A 25,985-nucleotide genomic window follows, 5' to 3' on the forward strand; every position below is an offset into this window, starting at 1 on the left:
AGCGCTATTCCTAGTTGTCTCAGAAAGCGCCAGATTGCTTTCCATAGTGGTTGTACAAGTTTACATTCCCACCAGCAGTGGAGGAGGGTTCCCCTTTCTCCACAACCTCTCCAGCATATGTTGTCTCTTGAGTTTTTGATCTTAGCCATTCTGATGGGTGTAAGGTGCAATCCTAGGGTCATTTTGATTTTCATTTCCCTGATGGCTAATGAGGTTGAGTATTTCTTTAAGTATTTCTCTGCCATTCGGTATTCTTCTGCAGAGAATTCTCTGTTTAGTTCTGTACCCCATTTTTTAATTGGATTACTTGGTTTTTTGCTGTTTAACTTCTTTAGTTCTTTATCTATATTGGATACTAGTCCTCTGTCAGATATAGGGTTGGTGAAGATCTTTTCTCAATCTGTTGGCTGTCATTTTGTTCTGAGGACAGTGTCCTTCGCTTTACAGAAGCTTTTCAGTTTCATGAGGTCCCATTTATTGATTGTTGCTCTTAGAGCCTGAGCTGTTGGTGTTCTGTTCAGGAAGTTGTCTCCTGTGCCAATGAGTTCAAGGGTATTCCCCACTATTTCTTCTAAGCGGTTTAGTGTGTCTGGTTTTATGTTGAGGTCTTTGATCCACTTGGACTTTAGTTTTGTACAGGTTGATAAATATGGATCTATTTGATTTTTCTACATGTAGACTTCCAGTTAGACTAGCACCATTTATTGAAGATGTTATCTTTTTTCCATTGAATGCATTTTTTCCATTGAATGGCATCTTTGTAAAAAATCAGGTGTCCATAAGTGTGTGGATTTATGTCAGGGTCTTTTATTTCATTGATCCACCAGTCTGTTTCTATGCCAGTACCATGCAGTTTTTAATATTGTTGCTCTATAGTACAGCTTGAGATCAGGGATGGGGATACCTCCTGAAGATCTTTTACTGTAAAGAATTGTTGTTAGCAATTCTGGGTTTCTTGTTCCATATGAGGGTGAGAATTTTTCTTTCAAGGTCTGTAAAGAATTGTGTTGGTAATTTGATGGGAATTGCATTGATTCTGTAGATTGCTTTTGGTCAGATGGCCATTTTTATTATATTAATCCTGCCAAGCCATGAGCATGGGAGATCTTTCCATCTTCTGATATCTTCTCCTAATTCTTTCTTCAGAGACTGGAATTTTTTTTCATACAAGTCTTTGACTTGCTTGGTAAGGTTCACACCAAGGTACTTTATGTCCTTTGTGGCTATTGTTAAGGGTGTTGTTTCCCTAATTTCTTTCTCGGCTTTTTTGTCCTTTGTATACAGGAAGGCTACTGATTTTTTTTTTTGAGTTAATTTTGTATCCAGCCACTTTGCTGAAGGTGTTAATCAGCTGTAGGAGTTCCCTGGTAGAGTTTTGGGGGTCACTCAGGTATAGTATCATATCATCTGCAAACAGTGATACTTTTACTTCTTCCTTTCCAATTTGTATCCCCTTGATCTCCTTCAATTGTCTTATTGCTCTGGATAGGACTTCAAAAACAATGTTGAAAAGATATGGAGAGAGTGGACAGCCTTGCCTTGTCCCTAATTTCAGTGGGAATGATTTAAGTTTCTCTCCATTGAGTTTAATGTTGGCTATAGGCTTGCTGTATATCGCCTTTACTATGTTAAGGTATGTGCCTTGTATCCCTGACTTTAAACATGAATGGATTTTGTCAAATGCCTTTTCAGCATTTAAGGAGATAATCATGTGGTTTTTCTTCAAATCAACAAAATCCAAAACGAAAAGGGGGACATAACCACAGACACTGAAGAAATCCAAACAATAATTAAGTCTTACTTCCAAAGTCTATATGCCACAAAATTTGAAAATCTAAATGAAATGGACAGTTTTCTTGACCGATTCTACATGCCAAAGCTGAATCAAGACCAGGTAAACCAATTAAATAGTCCTATATCCCCTAAGGAAATAGAAGCTGTCATCAAAAGTCTACCATGCAAAAAAAGCCCAGGGCCAGATGGTTTCAGCGCCGAATTCTACCAGACCTTCAAAGAAGAGCTAACACCAATAGTCTTCAAACTATTCCATAAGATAGAAACAGAAGGAACACTACCAAACTCATTCTATGAAGCCACAGTCACCTTGGTACCTAAACTTCACAAAGACCCAACAAAGAAAGAGAATTTCAGGCCAATCTCCCTCATGAACATTGATGCAAAAATACTCAACAAAATACTTGCAAACCAAATCCAAGAATATATAAAAGACATCATCCACTACGACCAAGTAGGCTTCATCCCAGGCATGCAGGGGTGGTTCAATATACGGAAATCCATCAATGTGATCCACCACATAAACAAACTGAAGGCAGATTCATTCTTGACCAAGCAGCACAATTTAGCAGCATTGTCCTGCAGTTCTTGTTTTGTAGGCAACACAGATATAGGAGCCCTCATAGGCTCATGGCCATCTATAAAGCAAAATGCATTTGATTCAACCTCAAAAGTGTTGAATAGTTTTAACTCTGCACAAAAGAAAATATAAGTGAGGCACCTCTTCTGATACTCAGACAATCTCTTAACCATGAGCCCCTATAACATAAAAAGTAAGTTGCACACTTTTGACATTCAGTGAAACATTCCAAAAGGGAATAAATATCCTGACTTTTCTCCAACTTTCACCCACTCATTTAAACTTCCGTTATGATTCTTGTCTAAATTAACTGTACTTTGATAGTGACCAAATGGTAATTTCTAACTTAGCATTTCTTCTGCATTTTGTTAGGTGCCATTTTGCTCCAATTATCTTTTCACTTATCCATTTTGTTAGGCCACCTGGTTATTGGCCTACTGTATCAAAATAGATTAATGAATTTTTTTTTATTTAGTATTTACTTATTTAAGCTTTTTTTTTTTTTAACTTGGCTTGGTAAACCAATAGATTTATTGAGGTTGGAGTTATTTATAAAAGTATAAGAGGAGGGTTCAGAGTGACTCTCCCTCTGTTGTTTATTGAATACATAACACTGGCTTTGTGATTTATCATGCTTCATGCACGTCCTGCATCTTATGAACCTCCTTCCCCCACTCCAGAAAGGATCCTTAATTACAATGAAAGGGCTATACAGTTCTTCTTATGGCTCTTACATTCTTTTTGCCTTCTCTTCAATGATGGCCCTTTACCCTCAGAGGGAGTAATATAAATATTGAGGTTTATTTTTTTCATTTATGGCTGAATATTGCATCATTATGTCCCAACAGCAGTCTCTGTTTTCAACAGCTTGACAAGTTATGAGATTCAATAAGTATTTATTTACCTCAGGGAGTGAGTGAGGAAGGAAGGAAGCAGGCAAGCAAGGGGTTCCCTCCATGTTCAAGGCTGACAGTAGCCGCACTAAGTGAGGCTTGTTCATTTGGGAGCCTCTGCTCTCCTGGTCTATGTCTGATGAGCATATTTGGCTCCTGAGCCTGTACTCGTGGTCAGAGTGCTTACGAAATAAAAGGTTGTCCAACACAGACACTTTAAGATCCTACACAAACCTATTACAACATTGAAGTTGCACCCCATCGTGAATGAGTCTCAGGAAAGCTACACTGTTTAGTCCCCTCATTTTTTTCCGTATTTTTTTTAATTCATGTATTTATTTACTTTGCATCCTGGTCATAGCCCCATCCCTCCTCATTTCCCAGTCCCTCCCTCCTTTCCTCTATTCTCTCCCTTTTCCCCCTCCCCTGTTCCTCAGAAAAGGGGAACCCCTTCCCATCCACTCCATTTCAGTGCTGAGCATGTCCATTTTCCCTGTAGCCTGGCAAAGGCAGTCCCTCCAGGGGGAAGTAATTGAAAAACTGACAAGAGAGTGCATGTTAGAAAGGGCTTCTGCTCTCCTTACTAGGGAACTCACACGAGGCCTGAGCTGCCCATCAGTTACAAAACTCAAATCTAAGTAAATCAAAGACCTCAACGTAAAACCAGGTACACTAAATCTATTAGAAAAGAAAGTAGGAAGAGTCTTGAACTCATTGGCACAGGAGACAACTTCCTGAACACCAACAGCTCAAGCTCTACAATCAACAAATAATAAATGGGACTTCTTGAAACTGAAGTTTCTGTAAGGTCAAGGACCCTGTCAATAGAATGAAATAACAGTCTATAGACTGGGAAAAGATCCTCACTAATCCTACATCTGACAAAGGGCCAATATTCAAAATATATAAAGAACTCAAGAAATTAAACACCAACAAACAAAATAATATAATTTTTAAAACATGGCACAGAGATAAACAGAGAACTCTAAACAAAAGAATATCAAATGGCCGAGAAGCACTTTAAAAAAATTGTTCAATGTGATTAGCCATCAGGGAGATGCAAATCAAAATGACTCTAAGATTCCATCTTACACCCATCAGAATGGCTAAGATAAAAAATTCAAGTCCCCTCATTTTTTATTCAATAGGTCTTATATAGTCTGTTACTGTCATTCATTTGGTGTTCATGGTTTTCCAGATTTAAGCTATCTCATTGGTTCTTTGAACATATTCATATCTATGGTATTTTAAATGAAAAATGTCTTCCAAAGGAGAAACGACTTTGAATACTTGGTCTCCAGTTGGTTGTACTGTTTGGGAAGTTTATGAAACCTTTAGGAAATTTCTGGAGGAAGTATCTCACTTGGGGTGGGCTATGAGATCCCGCCCTCTCTCCCTCTTTTTTCCTCCTTCATTTTGGTAGCTGAAATGTGTCTCTCTGCTTTCTGGTTGTCAAACCAGCCCCATGTTCCTGTTATTGTGCCTTCCCCATTGTTATGCACTGTGTCCCCTTTGGAGCTATTAGCTAAGAAATTATTTCTCTTCCAAGTTGCTTTTGTTTGTGGGATTTTATAACACAACATTCTTTAATCCTTCCTTTATGACACAGTAAGATATTTCCAGCTGACATTTGGTGGTTTGTTTTCATGATTTTTGCCTTTCAGTGTATGTAAATGTACACATGCATATGTGTACAAATGCATGTTTGTATGTGTGCCTGTCTATGTATGTGTTCATGTACAGGTACATGTGGAAGCCAGAGGGTAGCTTATGAGATTCAGTTCTCCTTATAACACATGAGTCCTGGGACTGAAACTCAGATTGTCAAGCTTGGCAGCAGGCTCCTTTATCCACTAAACAATCTTTTCAACCTGCTTTTGGGGCTATAGACTCAGCCCTTTCTCCAGGGAGTGCTGGTGAAATTTAAAGCCAATATCTGGTTCTAGGTAGGCTTGCTTCTATTGGAAAGTAATTATTTCTAGGCCCTCTCTATGCTTAGAGCATGGCGACAGATATGGATGTATCCCATGCACACCTGGCCTGTCTGCCAAAAGTCATGTGGCATACCATTACTTCCTGCCATAAACCATTATCACAGAATTTGCTCTAGGATTCCCTTGTGTAATTTCCTCTCCATCTCAATGTGGTGGCTTAGAGATGAAAGCAGGAAGATAAGGAGTTTTAAGATGACCCTTGGTTCCATAGGGAATTTGAGGCCAGTCTGGATACCATGAAATCCGGTTTCAATAAATAAATAAAACCTTCCCATACCAACAGGGAGAAAGCTGTCTCTGTTTATATTATCCTCAGTAGGACTTATTTTATGTAATAAACTTCATAATGGTATAGGACCCCCTCTTCACCCCAACCCACATCTCTTAAGCATACCACCCACTCCAGACACACCAACTGAGCTCTAAACCAGCTCAGGTCCTGGGCCTATGCATTGTCCTTTACTTGCATTTGTTTGTACTGATGTAAGTTCTGATTCACTAGTAGAGGCAGAACACCAGTTTACTGCAACTTCCAAAAGTATCACAACTCCTGCAAATGCCAAAAATAATATTTTTAAAATATATGAAAGGGAAGAAGAAAGACAAAACTGATCACAATGAACTCTGCTGCATGTGCGACAGAGTTGTTACACTTGTTCCATTCCAGAGTCATCAGCAAGGTCAGGTGAAATCTGTCCCTAACCCTCAGGAGTAGCTGTGCACTCAACAGAAAGCAGGACTTTGTACATATAGACATTGGCTGGGAGAGAAGAAAAATGAGCTCCTCCTGACTGTTTCAGGGACAAGTAGGAAACTGCCAGTGAGGGCTGTACTGCACCTTTTAGAGGATGGTGACAGGCACAGAGCAGAGGTGACTGTGTCAGTGCATACTAATAACCTTGATCTGTAAACTTTATTGTATGTTTTAAAGTATTTTTGAGATTGTATGTTAAATTATGAGTATAAATAATCACTAAATTGCTTTTAAAAGGTTTTTGATATCCAGAGTTAATAGTTTTTTAACTTTGAAATTGTAGCTAAAGAATTTTTTGGCACAAAAGGAGATCTGGCTGCTGGTGACTGATACCACCCTACAAACACAGGACGAAAGGGAGCACTATCTTCCCAAAACACTGCCAATCTGTGTAGCCCCCTCATGTGTGCTGGGCCCAGAAGTTCTAGAAGAACTTGCCATGCCTGTGCCTCATAATATACTCTTCAGGGATGCTCTTCGAGACAAGGGTATGCCAGTTTCTCTTCGTTGCTTTGAGTAGTAAAACAGCCTGGGTTACACACTGAGACCTTGTTTCATGATGATGATGATGATGATGTTGTATGTTTTAGTCCATTACATTTTTGGGAATCAAACATACAGAATTTTTGTTTTTTCATTTTATTTGGGTATTAAGTTGAATACCATAAAATTCACTCTTTTCAATTGTATATGAATGTAGTATCTGTGTTCTTTTCTCTTTAATTCACTGGTGTCTTTAAGATGTACTTCCATGTACTCACTTACATGCTGGACATGCCTGACACTTGAAACAGATAAGCTCCTATCTGTGCCTTCCTTCCTACAAGGCTTGCAGTAGCTAATGAAGGAAACTGGCTGGGAATTTCATGCTTCCCTTTATTGCTTGAATAATCTGAAGTGTCTCCATGACAGGTCAGATTCTTTGTGTTGAACGGACAGTCCTCCTACCCCAGAAAGCTTTTGTACCTTCTGTTGACTTACCTGGCCCAGTGACACTAGATGAACTGAATTCCCTCACTCCTGTCAACTCCATCTGCAGGATTCAAGGTTGGTAGCCCCTGGATTGGATGCAGAATTTCTGTTGTCTTACATGCCATTTTATTTTTAACTATAATGCTCAGTAAGTTTTATTGAGTGTCTATGTTCTAGACATTGGGTATATATGGACAGAATAATAAGATAGTCTTTTGTTTTGAAATAGGAGTCTATACGGGAAGATATAAATCAGATATGTACACAAACAAAGAGGACTCCATTGTGTCAAATGCAGCTTCCAGACTGTAGAGTAAGATTTAGGAAGGCTCCCTTAGATCTGAGATAGCTCAGCAAATGAAGGTGTTTGTCCTCAAACCCAGTGAACTGAGTTCAATACTTGTCACTGACAGTGTAAAAAGAGAACCAATTCCCACAAGTTGTTCTCTGTCCTCTGCACAAGTGTGACTGTGTGTAGCATGAGTGTTTGTATGTGTGCATGCACACACACACCAAAAATAAATAAACAAGCAAACAACTCATTTAAATACCTGAATTCCTTTTTTTCTCATTAATTTATTTTACTCACTTTATATCCTTATAGCCCCATCCCTCCTCCCCTCCCAGTCATACCCTCTTTCCCTCCCTTTCTCCTTTTTCTCAGAAAAGGGGAGCCCTCTTTCCCTTCTACCCCAACTCATCAAGTTGCATCAGGACTGAACATATCCTCCTCCCCTATGGCTTGTCAAGGCAGTCTCGCCAGGGGAAAGTGATCTAAAATTTAGCAAGTGAGTCCTTGCGACCTCCACCTCCCTTACTAGAGTGCCCACTTGAAGCTGAAGCTGCCCATCTGCTACATCTTTGTAGGGGGCCTACATCCAATTCACATGTGGTCCTTGGTTGATGCTTTAGTCTCAGGAAACCCCTCTGGGCCCTGGTTAGTTTGCTCTGTTGTTTTTCTTATGGAGCTCCTGTCACTTCCAGATTCTTTTCTCTTTCTTCCCACTATTCCCCAAGAATCCCTACATCGATCAATGTTTGGCTATGAGTCTCAGTTTTGAGACGCTGCTGGGTAGAGCGTCTCAGAGGACAACTCTGACAGGCTCCTGTCTGCAGACTTAGCAGAGTATTGTTCATAGTGTCAGGGTTTGACATTCTCTGATAGGGTGGGTCTTTGGTTGGGCCAGGCATTGGTTAAGTAATCTCTGCTCTATCTGCTCTATCTTTATCCTGCACACCTTGTAGGCAGGGTAAATTTTGGGTCGAAGTTTTTGTGTGTGAGTTGATATTCCCTGCCCTTTACTAGAAAATTAGTCTAGTTAGATAATGTCCTCTTCAGTCCCTATGGTCTCTGCATCTAGGAGTCTTTGCTTGAATTCCCCTCATATCCCCTCATGCCCTGTCTTAGGTCTCCAGCTTATCACAGAGATGCCCCCACCCTCAGTTTATCTTTTCTCTTCAGCCCTTCTGTCCTCTCATCCTCACTTTCCTCAGATCTGATCTCCACCCTCTTAACTCTCTGTGCTCCCTCTCCTACCTTGTTCTCTCTCTCTTCAGCCACTACCTCTGTCTATTCTATCTTCCCTTCCAAGTGAGATTATGCACCATCACTTGGGTCCTCCTTATTATCTTCTTTGAATCTGTGCCTCGTAGTGTGCTTATACTGCACTATATGGATAAAATCCACTTAAAAGTGAATACATACCATGTGCGTCTTTATGGATCTAGGTTACCTCAGGATGATCTTTTCTAGCTCTGTCCATTTGCTTGCAAATTTCATGATGTCTTTGTGTTTAGCTGAGTAGTATTCCATTGTGTAAATGTACCACAATTTCTATATCTATTCTTCGGGTTGAGGGACATCTAGGTTGTTTCCAGATTCTAGCTATTATAAATAAAGCTGCTATGAACATAGTTGAGAAAGTGTCTTTTTTGTATGACAGAGCCTCTTTTGGATATATACCCAGGAGAGGTATAGCTGGTTCTTGAGGCAAAGTTATTCCCAATTTTCTAAGAAAGTGCCAGATTGATTTCCAAAGTGGTTCTTAAGTCAACATCTGAAAAGTACATCAAGGATTGGGACTAAGAGCAGCTGACAAGCCAATGGAGAAGGGGGGGTAGGCTGGTGACTAGTGGGAGGTACCAAGAGGAAGCTGAAGAAACAGCCAAGTGTCAAAATGATAGCCTGTTGTTCACATAAGAAGTGGGCAGCTTCGGTATTGATGAGGCAAGAGAGACAAACATCTGCACAATGCGATGGTGATATAGGAAGTGGCTAAGAAACTAGCTTTGAAGACTAGAGGGGTTTGCTATGGATTCCATCCTGTAGGTAGAAAGGGCGAAGAGGAATAATGCAGTGAGAGAAAAGTAAATATGGGGTAAGTGAAGGAGTGAGTTTCCTTAGGAGTACTGATGGGTTGGATAATAAGTCAGATCAAGAGGAAGACAGAGAGAATATGTGCAGTAACCTGCAAGCATCCACTCAGGCCCAGAGACATTGGCAGGAGATCTGTCCCAGTAGGACATAGACTATGAGGCAACTTTGAGGGCATGCCTGTGTCCTACTCAAGACTTTGGCAGTTTGCTTGTTTGTTCTTACTATTGTTATTTAGCATATATTAATTATGCACAATAATGTATTTCACTATGACATTTTCATCCATATACATAAAGTATTTTAATCATATTCACCACTTATTACCTTCTCTTTTCCCCTTCCATTCCCACTGATCCCTTGTTTGGATGGTTGTTTTGTTTGGAGGTAGTTAAAATTATATTTTTAATAATATTTTTATTTTTAATTGTGTGTATGTATGTAGGTATCTGTGAGGTATGTGCACATGAGTACAGATGCCCTCAGAGGCCAGAGCTCCTCCTGGAGCTGGACTTACAGACAGTTATGAGCTGCCCAGCATGGGTACTGGGAACTGAACTCAAGACCTCTCCAAGAGCAGTCCACAGTCTAATCACTGAGCATCTCTTCAGATCAATTCTATTTTAATAAGCTTATAAAATAGTTGGTTTGCGTGTTTTTTGAAGCATGAGGAAGAGGTGTTTCAGCAGCTGGTTAGATATATGAATCCAGAGATAAAAAGACTATCAGTGCTTTTTTAACTTTATAAAAAATAATTTAATAATAAAAGTACACTGGAGCTAGGTAAAGCTGATTGCAGAGGAAGGTAGCAATCTCCTACTATATACTTGTGTTGCTGTGCCACACACACATACACACACACAGCCTTGGAGGAGATGAAATGTTCTAGGCTGTATGGGAAGCTAGAGGTTCACACGGGCATAGGCAGGCCTTTATGGACTGCTCCTCCACCAGCACACACATAGGATGTCCCAATACTTTCTTAGATATCATTTTCAGTTTCTGTAAAGGAGGATTTCAGGGACCCTATCTGGGTTTTGTTGATTTTAGGTTCATGAAGTTCTGGAAATGAAACCCAGTCTTTTTCATATTTGTCACATACTGTACCACTGAGCTACATCTTCAGCCCTCATGAGCTTTATAAAAACCTTTACATGCTTATGCAAAGTGTTTTAATATGCCCGTGAAATTGTACAAGCATCACTATAATGTTGAAGCAAAACAAGCAAACCAAACCCTATTACATGCTGCCACCCACACCCTTAAGAAATCATCAGTCTGCTTTCTGCTTCTACAAACTTGCCTGGTCTGGACTATTTGCTATTGCTGATGACTTGAGACAGGATCACTTGTAGCCCTTGAACTCCTGATCCTCTGGCCTCCATGTCCTGAGTATGAGTGGCAGTTGCAGGCAAGTACCTCCATGCCTGGTTTGTTTTATTGTTGTGTGTCAGACATTCTCTTTAGTGTGTCTGTGTAAGTGCCTACACATCATATGCATCCTACATACATACCTGGGATGTGTGAAGGAAAGAAGAGGGTGCTGGATGTACTGGAACTAGAGTTATAGGTAGTTGTGAGCCACCTGATACAGTTGCTGAGAACAAAGCCTGCATCCTTTGCAAAACCAGCAAGTGCTCATAACCACTGACTTATCTCTCTAGCCACTACTTTTTGCTTTGTTTTGTTTTGCTTGAATTGGTTTCCTAATATTGCCTATCTTACAGCCCACTGTGTAGTCCAGGCTAGACTTGAATTTGAAATCCTGCTAGCTTAGCCTTCCAATTACAAACCACCATACTCAGCTCTACACTTACGTTTTTATTTTTCATCATCATCATCACATGTGATGGATATGTATGTAGGGTGTACACATGTGGAAGTCGACTTTGTGGAGTTAGTTCTCTCCTTCCACCTTTATGTGTCTCCCTGTGATGGAAACTAGGTCTTCAGATTTTCACAGAAATTAACCATGCGAACCATCTCCTCCACCTGATTTCTGTTTTTCAAATGATTAAGTGTGTTTTATGACCTGGGATATGCTCTTTTGAAGTGAGTTTTCTCTCTAAGCATAAGAATGCTTTTTTTCTGATATTGAGCGAAAATATCAAATAATGTCAGTTCAATCCTGCTGATCAGTGAAAATGCCTGTGCCATCCTCCTTCTGCTGGACCTGGCAGTCACAGGCAACAGGAGTGTTGGTTTTGGATTATACTCATGAATTTATAGCTCCTACAGGTTCCATCTCTTTGCTTTATGTATTTTTTAAACTTTTGTTTTTGATCTTACTAATGTCACCCTGGCTGACCTGAAACTCTCTGTGTAGAATATTCTGGCCTTGAGAGCGACCTGTGTCTGCCTCGAAGGTGCCGGGATTACAGGCGTACAACTGACTGTTCGAGTATTTTGATGTACTGTGGGGTGTGTACACATTAATGAACTGCCCTTATTATTGTTACTTTAATCATTTTTAGCCCCAGTAATTTTCATTACTCTGGGGTTTGCCCTGTCTGAAATTACAATTATGGCGGCATTCTCTTACTAGTTTTAGCATCCTGGCATGTTCTGTTCTCTCTTTTCATGTTTAATATGTTTTTATACATAATGGAAGTTTCATTTAGATAACGTATTCTTGTTCTTGCTTTTATCCATGCTGATGATTGTTTTAATCTTTATTGTAAGATTATTCATTATTATTATTATTTAAAAGGATTATTGTTGTTGGGTATGGTGGTGCATGCCTTTAATCCCACATTTCTTCTCTAACTGAAAGAACATTACTTAGTCCCACATAAATGTAAGGACTGCTAAGACCCTCAGGTACCCTAGAGTAAAACGGAACTTTGATTAGTAGCAGCCTACTTTTTTGATTCATTTACAGGAAGAAGGTTGGGATATATCCAAGTGCTTTCATCCACAGGCCCTAGGTTCAAGCCTCAGTACTGCAATGTGGAAAAAAAAAAGATTACAGGGAAAGATTTGGGCTGCAGGATGAGCAGAACTCTAAGTACCAGCTGGTGTCTTGGTCCATTGCCTACGCTCTTCCTCTGGATCTTCTTCTGTAGATCCTCAACTAAGGCAGCTAAGAGTGACTAGGAGAAAAGAACCCAGTTTTGTTTGTTTGTTTGTTTGTTTGTTTTGGTTTTTTTAATTTATTTTTATTTTTTTACAATTTATTCACTTTATATCCCAATTGTAGCCCCCTCCCTCATCTTCTCCCTGTCCTATCCTCCCTCCCTCTTTCCACCTATGCCTTTCATCTAATCCACTGAAAAGGGTAGTTCTCCTCCTGGGGGACTTCTCTCCTGTCATCTGCCCATAGCTAATCAAGTCTCATCAGGATTGCCTGGATCCTCTTCCTCTGTGGCCTGGCAAGGCCACATTGCCAGGGGAAAGTGATCAAAGAGCAGGCAACTGAGTTCATGACAGAGGCAGCCCCTGCTCCTCTAACTTAGGACCCACATGGAAACTGAGCTGTCTATCAGCTACATCTGAACAGGGCTCTGAGGTCCTCTCTAGGCATTGACCTTGGTTGGTGCATCGGTCTCTGTACAGCCCTTGAGTTTATCAAGAATCTGCTTCCATACCCTGTTGGGTGGAGCCTTTTAGGGGACATCTATGGTAGGCTACTGTCCTGTTCTCTCTCTTCTATCGCTTCTGGTGTCTTTCCTGTTTGCCATTCTGAATGAGATTTAAACATCTTCCCTAGAGTTCTCCTTGTTGTTTAGCTTCTTAAGTCTGTAGATTTTAGTAAGTTTATCTTATATTGTATGGCTAATATCTACTTATAAGTGAGTATATACCATGCATGTCTTTATGGAGAACCCAGTTTTTAAGGGTACAGGCCCTGGTGAATCAACCACCATCTTCTGAAAAGTAACACATCCAGGCATACATGGGCAGCATAGACCCTCTGATATGGGGGATGATGTAAAATTGATTGGGGAGGGAGGGAGGGAGGAAGGGAGGGAGGGAAGGAAGGAAGGAAGGAAGGAAGGAAGGAAGGAAGGAAGGAAGGAAAAGTGGGTCTTTGAGGAGTGAATACAATAAAAATATGGATTTTTCACATAACCAGTAAGAAATGGAAAATATTTTGCTGACTATTCTTCATCCACTTATCCCATTCTTGATTACATTTATAATGACATTTCAGCATCATTAACTGAAGCAAGATCTTCAAAATCAAGACCTATTTTCATTTTTAAGTCATTCAAGTTTGCATTGCATCAATATATTTCAATAAGCCACACTTTCTAGTTCTCATAATTCTGCTTAAGTGTCTGTACACATTGTTTCCTGATGCTTGTTCTAGTAGAGAAAGACATTTTGCTTCAAAAATGGGACTGGTATGGCCTGATCTTGGATCACCTCCCACTGAGGGGGTGGGGGCAGCCTTACCAGGCCACAGAGGAAGACAATGCAGCCAGTCTTGAGGAGACCTGATAGGCTAGGGTCAGAGGGAAGGGGAGGAGGACCTGAGAGAGGATATCTGTGGACTTGGGGAGGGGCGTGGGAGGAAACAAGAAGGGAATGTAGAATTGGGAGGGGATGAAGGAGGAAGTTACAACTAGGATACAAAGTGAATCAAATGTAATTAATAAAAAATAAATAAAATTTTAAAAAGAACAGAAAAAAAATGGGAATGATACGGGGAATATACCTGTTCAGTGGTTTGATCACCGTACAAACATTAAGCAGGAGATCAATATGTGGAAGGAGAGAGGAATAGGAACAGGAGTCCTTCTGAGGTTTTGGAAACTCAGTCACATTGTATTTTTTCTTTTACTATGGAATTGACTGTATTCAACAAGGATGGTCTAAAGTAGACCAGTAATCCAGATGGTAGTTGCATTCTCCACATCTCCACTGTGAACTGCCAGCTGTACAGCCATACTGCCTTCTGTCCCCATGCCAACAGCTTGCAGACCTAACTCCCTCCCCAGGCCCTGAGCCAGCCTCTGTACTGTGCTGTTTAGGGGCTTATTCCAGCTCTCAATGTAGACTTTGTCTTCTGGTACTTGTGCTCGGTGTTTACCTATTTTGCCTTCTGCCTCCTGAGATGGAGGTGAAAGGAGAGACTGCCAGTTTTGGTTTTCAGACCCTTTATATCCCAAATTGCCACAAGTATCTTCATTGATTGGATCATAATTGTTTTGCCAGAAAAAGTATGAGGGGTGTGTGTGTGTGTGTGTGTGTGTGTGTGTGTGTGTGTGTGATGGTGTTGGTGGTAGTATATGCCCCAGTGCCTATGCACAGAGGCTGCAGGAGGACATCAGGTGTCCTGCTCTTACTCATCTGAGACGGGGTCTCTTACTGAACCTGAAGCCAACAAGCCCAAGGTTTCCTCCTGTCTCTGTCCCACTCAGATGTAGAGTTACAGGTACATGTACAGCCATACTTGGCATTTTTTTTTAATGGGTGCTGAAGATTTGATCTTGGTTCCTTATGTTTGCACAATAAATACTCTTAGCCACTGAGCCAGCCCTGTAAGTGTTTTTGTTTGTTTGTTTGTTTGTTTGTTTGTTTTTGGCTTTTTGAGACCAGGCTGGCCTCGAACTCAAAAACTCAAAAATCCTTCTGCCTCTGATTCGCAAGTGCTGGGATTAAAGGTGTGCACCACTATACTGGGCTATGCATTCTTAATTATAAGTAACCAGTTAAGCCAGAAAAATCACATAAAAGAGGAATAACAGTTAGCAGACTTAGCTCTTCCTGTGGAAGAAGCAAGAGCTAAGATAGGCAGTTCTGGAGGCCAGGGAGGTCTGTGGTGAATTCAGTCTCTCTTGTTCCTGGGCTTAGGTGCTGTGGTTGATGTAGATGAGAGCACTGCTTTCTCATGGCCTGTGTGTGACCGGTGTGGCAATGGAAGATTGGAACAGAAGCCAGAAGATGGGTAAGGCTGCCTGAAACCCCCAGGGCATAAAGGACACAGCCTGAGGGTCCTGCAACCTTCTAGCCTATATGTGGGTTCTGCAGGCACTGAGGGACCCACTCTGCAGAGCTGCAACATAGAGGCTGTAGTACCGCTTTGTGGGTTTTCCTAATAGAGAACCCAGTCTTTGAGGTGTTTCCTGCCCTTAAAAATGTAGAGTTGAGTTTTGTCCTTAGTGCCTTCATTATTAGAAGAAAGGGAAAATGTGAACAGATAGGACAAGCTGCATGGCATGATCCAGGACTCCTGCAGACTTCCCCTGAGGACACTGAGAAGCTGACAGTAGACACCCCTTTCCTGCCCACTTATCTTACCCTGGTGGGCAGAGGTCAAGGCTAAATATTTGTCTTAGTTATGTTTTCTTTGTTGCTGTGATGAGACACTGTGACCAAAAACAAGTTGCAGAGAAAAGGATTTATTTGGTTTACACATTATACTCCATCATTGGAGGAAGTCAGGACAGGAACTCAAACAGGACCGGAGTCATGGAGGCAGGATGAAGAGGCCATGGAGTGGTACTGTTTACTGGCTTGCTCCCCATTGCTTGCTCAGCTTGTTTTTCTTATAAAGCGCAGGGATGGTATCACCAGCAATGGACTGGGCCCTTTCTCATCAATCATTAATTAAGATAATGCCCTATTGCCTACCACCAGATCTTAGGAGGCATTTTCTCAATTGAGGCTCTATCTCTTCAGATGACTCTATTTTGTGTCAAGTTGTCATAAAATGCTGCAGCACAGTGTTGGTACCATTTGTTTCTCTAGAGTGACTCTCTGCCTCCCACTGGACTTTGTCATGTGACAGACCAAAATGTGTCGTTAACTTGTCTGTTTCTTAGAAGCAAAGAGCAGGGCCTAGAGAGATGGCTCAGCAGACAGAGTTTGGATTCCCATCACCCACATGGCAGCTCACAGTTGTCTGTGACATTAGTTCCAGTGGATCAGCTGCACTTTTCTGGCTTCTTCAAGCCCCAGGAGTATATCTGATGGACAGTAAACCTACAGGGAAACATCCATATATATAAAATAATATCATTTTGATGCCTACTGTGATGTTGGCCTTGTGAGTACACAAGTCATTTCTGGATTATGTCAAAAGAGGCAAGGGAACAGGGATCCATGTGAAAGCAGTGTGGGAATGAAGACAACAGGGTTGCTGAGCAAGGTTGACCTGCCAGAAGGGTAGGAAACTCACTCCCCTGACTGCCTTAAAAGTCTGGCCTCATTTCCTAGAAGATTCCTGTGCCCAGTACTCCTCATGATGAATGCCTCTTTGTGTATCCAAGGGCGCAGCTTGCAACTGTTAACCCACCAGAACAGTCCCAGTTCCTGCCACTTTTGACTTTCCAAAAATTTAATTCTAACAGCAAAATTTCTCTCGCTAAATGTTTAAAGAAACTTCTCTTTGCTGTCCAGCTCTTCTGATACATGTCTTTCTGGTTGCTCTCAACAGAGGCTCCTTCTCCTGTGGGGACTGTTCCCAACTAGTCACGTCGCCTCTTCAGAAGAGGCAGCTGCACGTCTTTCTGCATTGTCCCATGAGGCCCCAGAGTACCGTGAAGGTCAAGGTAGGGAAAGGGACCGGAAACTCATGTTTGATTCCATGTGTCTACTCTGCAAGGATGAGGCTGGAGCTGGGGTATATGTGTGATCTTTTGTTCACCTTGTGGCAAACTGTGTGCACCAAAGAGGAGATTTGGCAAGAACTCTTCAGCCCCTGGGAGAAGAAGCGGGTGTTACCTATCACAGTTTCTGTACATGGTATCCTACTTTACCTAAGACTCCAAGGCTGTCGCTCTGAAGAGGAGACAGAGAGCTTACATTCAGGGTAAATCTCCTGATAGGAGTACCTTGGGTGAGTACTTGCCACTTGGAATCTCATTGAGCCCTTCTTCTCTGTTACTGCAGCTGTTGGAGAGAAGTATTTCCTCACTGCTGATGTCTGCTACCTCCAAGGATGGGGTAAGTCCCAGCCTGAGTGTGTCGCATGCTTTTGAATCTGAGTGAGGTTTTCCCTTGATTAACACCCCTTTGCTGTATGTGATCATTTACAACAAACCCTACCATAACACCACCAGTCACTTATATGTTAAAACATACCCACCTTGCCACTGTCATACTTGTAGAATGGCAGGATCAGTTTCTTTCCTCTTTGGAAATGAGATTATTTACATATCAACCATAAAACAGACAGTAGGAATCTTCTTTTTTGGCTTCTGTTATAGTCATATAGCGTGGAGACAAGTGTCCTTCCTCATGACTTCCCAGTCACAACACAGAATTGCTAAAACATGCTTTTTATTACGTTTATTTATTTGTATATTTATTAAGTGTTTGTGCACATGTGTGTGCATGTGTTTGTATCAATGTGTACATCAGTACATCCCACCGTACACAGTAGATGTTAGAGGGCAACTTACAGGAATTGGGTCTCTCCTGTGGTTCTCCAAGATTGATTGAACTCAGGTCATCAGGCCTGATGACAAATACCTTTACCTACAGAGCTATCTTGCTGGCCCTGTGACATACTTTTAGCTTTTTCACTGCTGGATAGACTCTGAATAACATTATCATTGTTTTTATTTCTCAGAACTCTGGGGTTGGTTGCCTTGAGAATTACTATATCAAGACTTAGTAAACTGTGGCATATGCCTCCAAAAAAAGAATTACCACACTGTGAAAGTTGGTCCTCAGAGTGGAGCTTCTGCCCTTTGAAATGCCACTTACCTTTTAAAAGGCAGTTGAGGACACTATAAGGGGCTGACGATGTAACATGCACAGGGCCTTCGGACCAGAAGTTCAAGATTATTCTTAACTACATAGCAAGTTTGAAGCTAGCCTGTGGCTACATGAACCCTGTCTATAAATAAGTGCACCATTGATAACTGTTGGAATTGATAACCCAGAAAGGGGTGTCTGGGACTGCCACCTGAAAAGACATCAGTCTTGTTCAGTGTGGTACAGGGAAGCTGACCAGAACAACTTTGGCTACCAAACAGGAGTATTTTCTTAATGATCTCCATGGCCCAATTCCAGCTTGAATGTATGCAGTGTTGACCCTCTTGTCAGGTTCCTCATTAGCCCCTCCTGCCTATCCCAGCCAGTGCTAAACAGGGCAGCCCATATACAGAGCCAGCATGAATCCTCTTCTGTCTACACTAGGGCTGCCGTAGTTTGGATGAAATTAAAAGCTACATAAATAAGCTTTGAGGGGTATTGGACTGATCTGTGGTTCTCAACCCTGACTTCACAAGGTGCCACAGTTTCTTTATCCCCCTGGAATAAAGCCCACCAGCTTTAAAGCTCTTCAGTGGCCTTGTACTCTATCCTAAAACTTTCATCTGAGCTGCTGCTGATACTGTCACTGTTGTCGGAATAAAGAGTCATGCTTTGACACCATGTTAGAGGACACAGAAGCTGATATTTTCTTATTATATAGCAGTCACCATGGCCTAAGAATCAAGACCATTGCATCATTCACACATTGTCCTTACTGTCACCCATCTCCATGAGGGACTCACCACAAAGACATCCACCAAGGTAGCATTTATCTCTGCAGAAAAGAACAGCTTGTGGTTGGTGTCCAACCCAGGTGGGAAGCATGAGACAGGGACTTGAAGAACTTATGTTGTTTAAAAGGGAAGGAAGCAGTATCTATTAGCTGAAATCTATCTCCTGCCTTTTGGTCTTTATGAGAGGGAAGGTGAAAGAATCGGTGATGTTAGACCAGGAGAACACCAAGACTGATAAGTTAGAAGTTTCCAGTGTGATGTAAGTGCTCAGGTGGGGGCTTTAAGAAATGGATATGGGTTTTCTAAGAACATACTCTGTGGAGAAAGTTGGGGAAAGCATGAAACGCCCTGCTTGAAAATGAGTAACAAAACGAACCCTACCTCCCTACCTAAAGAAACTTCAGACCCATAATCATCAATATCCACATCTGATTCATGCATATAGAGGCTGTTGTCTGCCCTCTGACTCAGTGCCACCATAGCACAGATGTTCCAAAACGGCAGTGTCTAGTGTGCTCTGTAAGGTAATGTCTCCTTAGGAACCCAGACACCGGGAAACATTGTCAGAAATCCTCCCTCCTTTCTTTGATTTCCTGCTGAGATATCTTGTTTCTCCAGCACACTTAACTTCTCAAGCAGAATACTCTGGTAGCTGAAAACCTGGTGGTAGAGCTTTAGAAAGTCATGTGGGCATGTGTTCCTGTGTGTGGAAATCAGGAATCTTGTATATGAGTCTACTTGGACACTGGCTGTAGTGTGTGTGTGTGTGTGTGTGTGTGTGTGTGTGTGTGTGTGTGCAGGAGTGTATGCACTTAGATATGAGGAATTTACTTGGACACTGGCTATACATACATATACATTTACTTGTGTGTGCATACTTGTACATACATGTGCACAGATGTTAAATAAAATGACAAAGGGAGGTACAGCTCTTGGTGTCACTTTTGTAGGTGCTCTAGTTCCCGAGTCTAGATCAGTAGGACAAGGGCACAGTCAAAGCATGGAGCACATTTTAGCAGACTCTCTCTACTGCCCCCAGCTCTGCTCACAGTGACTAGTGGGCCCTTTACCTCTGGCCTGGAGTGAAGGTTGAATATGGTTTTCAGAGGCCTGTGAGCAGACACAGCTGTAAATCACCCACTCTAGGCTCTGTGGGTCCTCTGTGGGTGAGAATGCACATTCACAAAATCCAGAGAATCAAATTAGGGCTCCCCATAAAAACCACACTCCATTCCCTGGAGCAAATGTGCTGTTTCTGGTTAAGATACATGGATGTTAAACCATATGTATTTACTGTGGTCACACTGTGACTGAAAGCAGCAGGGTTAACTTTTTTTTTTTTTTTCTGTTTCTTACTGGTGACATTATGTGATGTGGGGATGAAATCTGTTTTCTCAGTTTTCAGAAAAGGCAAACATATATTGTGTCTTAAAAAAACATAGTAAGACACAGGCTGTAGCTTATCAGAATACTAGTTTTCTGTAATTCAGAAAAACTTGGGTTCAATCCCATCACATTTTTCCTAGAAAGACATGCACTTAAATAAGTATATACTTATTTAAGTATATACTTAAAATCAGATAGACACATTTTTATATATGCAGATACATATTCACATAGACAGAGCTTATGTGGATGTTTTAAATTCACCATGTTGATTTCTCTAAAATATGTACGATTTATGAACATAAAACACATGAGTTTAAGGTCCACTCATAGGTGATAGAACTAAACCTAACATTCTACATAGAAAGGATTTTTCATTGACCTTTATGAAATTGAATACATACTTTGGAGTTAGGCATTGGTGTTTCATTTGAGAGGTGAGGCAGGAGAATCAGGAATTCAAGGTTATTCTCAGCTACATAGCAAGTTTGAGGTCAGCCTGAGCTACAAAGCATGAGATCCTATCTCAAAAGAAAACAACAACAAAAATGCAGACTTTTACCAGAGAAGAACATGAGGATTCCTGGGTCATCTTTTCACACTTACACAAACATTGGTTAAGTAAAGTAATAAGACACTGAATATTCAGCTGTCCCTCCTTCATCACCCTTCTGCCAACTAATGACCTGACCCTGTACTGGCACTCTGTCCAGACCTCACTGTCAAGCAGTGAACCTGCAGCAAAGCACCTGCCAAGACACTGATCTTCCTCCCTGGACCAGCAGTTCTCTTTTTCCTGTCAGACTATGGAACCACGCTGTAGACCTTGCTTGTTTATAAAGTATTAAGTAAGCTACATTGGGAAATTGAGTCAGCATGTCATGCTCACATCCCACACTGATCCTGACAATCACTCTACAAAGCAGAACACCTAGCCCTTTCCACACAGACATACAGTCCATTCTGGGCTTCATTGGGATGGTTCATCTCTGCTCCTTGGGCAACAGCTGGTTCCCTCAAGGCAGGGCTGCAATCACAAAAGCCTCCCCAGCCAGGGCTCTTGGCCCAACTTCCTCATAGCTCCTGACTGGGCTGGCCACATTTTCAAACTGAGCTTAGGGCATTTCTGCATCCCTCCAATTGCACTATGTCCCAGGCATAATTTTGAGAACATAATCACTGTGGCTAGTCCAGTCCTGGGATGAAACTAAATATACAAGTAGAATATTAGGACCCAAAATCTGTGTTGGCCACATTTTCTGGCCTCTCCAGCTATCCATCTCCTTGGTCCTAACAACCATGGGTGCCAGCTGTCCTGTTGTCAATGTGCCTGTCACACTCTGCAATACTCACCATTACCTTCTGCGCTATCAATCTCTCATCCTCAAGTTCAAGCTTTTATTTTTAGTTCCCCCACCCCCTGCCACTGAAAATGCTCTGAAGTTATATGTGTAAAAGCCCATCCAGGGCACAGCCACATCAGGGACAGACAATTTGCCTAGTACCTGTGTCTCTGACTGGAGATGAGATAATTTTCCCAAAATTAACTATGTGCATAAAACCTCAAGTCATGTTACCACAGCACAGAAAGAAATGTTTAGCCCCATGTAACTCAAGAAGAAATGGGATCTAACTGAAGAGGGAAGTTCAGGGCATGCACCAGGAAATCCTTTGACCAGAAATGTTGCTAGATTGGGGAAGTGTCCCCAAAGGAAGTGGGAGACATATGCAAGTCAAAAGCCCAGCCCCCATGGAAGAATAGCACTTCCTCTGCATATTGTCTTCCAAATCCTGTCCTAGGCCAGTTTACCCTGGCAGCCACTGAAAACAGCAAGACTCAACTATCAAAATAAAGTAGCTCATTTATTTGCTATAATAAAGGGGGTTTTTATAGTGTACACACACACACAAACATTTTCCACTGGAAGGAAGGTAGGTTGCAGCTTATGGAAGGGCCTTTGCGCTGGTGGTGGCATTTTGGGGGGAGCAGAATGTCCAGGAATCCGGGACTGTTTGCTTTAACCAGCATGCTTCTGTCACTGCAGAATTATGAGGTGGAGAATGTCCTTGGGAAGGAGATGGGGCCCTTACTCTGCTTTGTCCAGTCCATCACCACACAACAGAGCAGCTGTGTCACCCTGGAGGAGATTGAGCTTCTGAGTGCAGCAGGAGCCACTGCCATCCGCCCTCCTTCCAGACAGCCGAGCGGTTGCATTAAGGGCAGCCCTTTACTCGGGGAGCCCTGTTAACTCCAGAGATTTTCATGCTTTTAAACTACCCAGGCTCTCTTTTTCTCCTGGTAGATTAATAGGATGGTTTGTAAATTAAAAATCAAAAAAATCTTTTATTACATCTTTTTTTCTTACCTTCCTACAAGTTTGAGGACGTGTTTGAGTATCCATGTGTCTTCACTTTGCATTACTTAAGCAATATTATTGATTTATTAGGAAATGTTCTTTGTTGTAGCTTTAAAGTATTTAAGATTTTACCAATATTGTACCTTTTATTTTGCAGTACTTAATATTTCCTGGAAGACTATTATGTAAAGCTTCAACCAGCATCTCATATTGAGATATTGCTGTTCTATTACAATAAATAAATGCTCAACCTAAACGCTTTGTGGTTTTAGTATTCTGAGGGACTAGGGACTGCCAGTGTAAGTGAGTTGGGTGTGACAAGAGCTATATAAAGCAGAAATTTCTGTAGCTCACTTCACCACACACCTGTCAGAGACCCTGGAGAACCTCAGAGGACAAAGATAACACAGTGCAATAGTCCACCATCCTGTGCTTTGTTCAGGGATTTGAATTACAAACAAAATTTCCTATTTGGACCCTGGACATTTTGTGTCTTCTGTGCAGCAACATAGTAACAAGCAGTGCAAAGATCAGGGAAAGGTTCCTAACACACAATTTTCTTTGGAGAAAGACACATAGCTTAAACCCTCAAACATTACAATTAATGGTGTTTGGAGCATCCCTTTTATATACTGCAATATTAATTTGTTCTGATGCACACTTTGAAATCTACACATTGTCCCTAGTATTGAGGAAAGTGAAAGCAAAGTCCACACAAGTAAAAAGAGCTCTCTTCCACCCTCTCACCGTTTAGTACGCACCTAAAAAGTTAGGGGACTCTCAGCTGCTCTCTGGCCCAGAGCAGCATGTTATGCAGTAGTCATTGTTTTCCCTTGTTCCTTCCGCAGGCAAAATAGCATGAGGAGGCCAACTCTGCTAGGCTTCCAAAGAAAGCAAACTCATTTATCTCCTTACCCCATGTGGGCAACACACCTGGTTCTGGTGGCTCTCTCGGGAGGTCCCAGGGCATTGTGTGCGGGAAAGATTGAATATGGAAAGCTGCAGCGATTTAAATGCTTCTTTATTCTTACAAATACTGTAAAAATTAATATAAAAAGCATGCGAAGTCTCCTCCTCTGAGCCAAAGTCTGTCGGAAAAGTCATTTCTACAAATGTACCTTAGCTGTAATGGTAATAAGACATAGAAAACGTTGCCCTTATAAAAAAATAATTTAAGAGGGAAAGATTCATATAGCTTCTCTTGGAGTCCAGTGCCCAAGCCGCAGCTTCCTGTCACTCGTACGTCCCAAAGAAACTGCAGTGGCTCTGGCGGCGCCTGCTCCCGCCGTCGGGGTCTGAGGTATTGGTCGTTTGGAGTCTTTGAGGCCCACGCCTCGCGTTACCGGCAGTCGGAGCCAGTGGGCGGCAGGAAAGGCGGGCTGGGCAGGTTTTTGAAGAACTGCCGGAGGCCGGCCAGATCGCGAGTGAGCTGCTCCACGCGCTGGTGCAGCTTCTCGTTCTCGGCGGACAGCTCCACCAGCTTCTGCTGCATCTCCTGATTACGGCGCTTGGCCTTGTCGCGGCTTTTGCGCACAGCGATGTTGTTTCGCTCGCGCCGCTGCCGGTACTCGGGGCTGCCGCGGTCCGGGCCCCTCTTGCCCGCGCCCTTCTCTCGGACGGGGCCGGGCGCGAGGCTCGGCACTGGGCTCCCTCGAGGGGGCTCGGGCGAAGTTGGTGGCGTGGGTTGCGCAGCGGCTGCCAGGCTCACCACCGTCTGCGCGCACACTGCTACTTGCGCCGGCAGCACGGAGGCCGGCGGGTCGCCGTCGCCCCAGTCGGGTTCGCGCTTGAGCGGTCCCCTGGCGGCTGAAACCGCATGCGGGGGTCTTAGAGGGCCGCCCTGCGCCAGCTCCAGCCCGCCTGCGCTGGCCGCTTTGTGGTTGCTGTTGAAGAGGTCGGCGAAGAGCTCGTCGTGGCACAGCTCCAGGGTGGGCACGGCGGCCATGGAGTCAATGTAGGCACTAAAGTCGATGGCGCTCTCGTCGTCGTACATGGCAGGGGTCGTGGAGCCTTGCTCCCCCAGGTCTCCCGGCTCGCACCCTCGGCCCGGCTTACCCACCCTGCCTGGCTCGTAGAAGGCCGCGGGCTCTGTGGACCAGGGTGTGCCGCGCGCGGGGCTGTCCAGGCTGAAAAGCGCGGCGCTCATGGCGGCGGCTGCGGCGGCGGCCGGGCCGGGCATTCAAGCTGGGCTGTCACCCTGCAGGGCCGAGCTGCCTCCTTTTCTAGCCCCAGCTGACGCGCACGCCCCGCCCCGGCCCCAGCAGGTCCGGAATCTGGGCGGGTAGGGACAGCGGCGCTGCTGGGAACGACCCGCCCTCTGCCCGCAAGGCTGCCCTTCCCCTTTTCCTATTCTTGTTCTTTGGAGCATACTTAGCTCTCCGATCCTGGAGGGAAATAAAAATCTGGATTTGGTCCCGACACGCACCAAGCGCTCCGCCCTCAGTCGTCACAAACGAGGAATCGGGAACGGGGCCCTGCGGCCCGAGTCCACAGGTTTTATCCTGGCGCCTCAGCCGTGGGGCCAGGCGGAGTGAACGGTGGACGGCGTTCAGGGGCTCAGCCTCCGCCGTCCGGAGCCAGCGCAGCCAGCGGGCTTCTCCGGAAATTCGAACACACTCTAGCCACACTTCTCCGGATGCTGGTTACGGGCATCATAATGGTGCCCAGCTGCCATAATGGGTTAAGCTCCGCGACACAAGCTCCTGGACGACAGGACCTCCTAGCTGACTACAGACCCCAAGGGAGAGTGACAGCCAAGCTAAATGCGGTGCATTTCTCCGCATCTGACCAAGATCTTGGGTGCGCCGGTATTTCTTCAAGGTTATTAAAGCTGTGCCACCTGATGATAGCATAGCCTCTTGCTGTTTCTTTTCCTTGCTAATTGTTCCCAAAAGAGATGCTGTTCTAAAGTAATGTGGTTTGCTGAGAGAAAGCTAAGATTTACATCAATACCTATAAAGAGGTATGAAGTTGCTAGCTTTTCAAAACGCATAAAAAGATTTGTTGCAAAAATGAAATTGCAACTCCAGCTACTCAGCGGAAGTTGAGTGCCAGGAGTTCAAATGCCCAAACATCTGGCTCGAACAAACAAAAGTCAAGAAAAACATCTGTCCAAATTCAGGTGTATTCGTCATTACTCTCCTTAATTGTCCTTCCTATCCACCGGCTGTTTTGACCAGTACCAACTGAGCCACATAAGGCATCCTGGCTCCTACCGTCAGTTACAGAGGAAAATTCTAATGATAGACCGTGGAATATTTAATGGCTTTTTTGAAAAAGGGTGAATGCAGCTTTGGACTTCTAAGATGGTACATGATGTTGACGTTATAACTAATTACCTTTAATGCCAGCATGTGTGAGCTGATGCACAGGCAGAGGAAAGCCCTAGGACAATGTTCTTGGTTAAGCCATAGGAGCACGATTAAGGCCTTCTATCAA

The 25,985-nt window shown here is 43.0% G+C and overlaps 2 protein-coding genes across 12 annotated transcripts in view; one reads left to right on the forward strand and one right to left on the reverse strand.

Moving 5' to 3' along the window:
- Nucleotides 1–22,803, forward strand: part of Spidr (scaffold protein involved in DNA repair) — a 261,442-nt gene extending 238,639 nt beyond the window's left edge. For all 11 annotated transcript variants that reach the window (XM_060391053.1, XM_060391055.1, XM_060391058.1 and 8 more), the window contains 6 exons: nt 6,299–6,503; nt 6,928–7,062; nt 15,161–15,254; nt 16,746–16,860; nt 17,201–17,254; nt 22,236–22,803. In XM_060391053.1, coding sequence (XP_060247036.1) covers nt 6,299–6,503; nt 6,928–7,062; nt 15,161–15,254; nt 16,746–16,860; nt 17,201–17,254; nt 22,236–22,439 — 807 coding nt within the window. In that variant the 3' untranslated portion in view covers nt 22,440–22,803. The remainder of the gene's footprint in view (nt 1–6,298; nt 6,504–6,927; nt 7,063–15,160; nt 15,255–16,745; nt 16,861–17,200; nt 17,255–22,235) is intronic.
- On the reverse strand, nt 22,035–24,963 carry Cebpd (CCAAT enhancer binding protein delta). Its single transcript, XM_021662890.2, has one exon. It carries the CDS (start codon nt 24,724–24,726, stop codon nt 23,887–23,889), a length of 840 nt encoding a protein of 279 aa, XP_021518565.1. The 5' UTR covers nt 24,727–24,963; the 3' UTR covers nt 22,035–23,886.
- Nucleotides 24,964–25,985: the final 1,022 nt, after the last annotated feature.

This window comes from Meriones unguiculatus, chromosome 9 (genome assembly GCF_030254825.1).
Source record: "Meriones unguiculatus strain TT.TT164.6M chromosome 9, Bangor_MerUng_6.1, whole genome shotgun sequence".
Lineage (NCBI taxonomy): Eukaryota > Metazoa > Chordata > Mammalia > Rodentia > Muridae > Meriones > Meriones unguiculatus.

What these genes read in the sequence shown, in the direction of transcription:
- Cebpd (XM_021662890.2), bottom strand. Translation starts at nt 24,726, where the DNA reads ATGCCCGGCCCGGCCGCCGCCGCAGCCGCCGCCATGAGCGCCGCGCTT.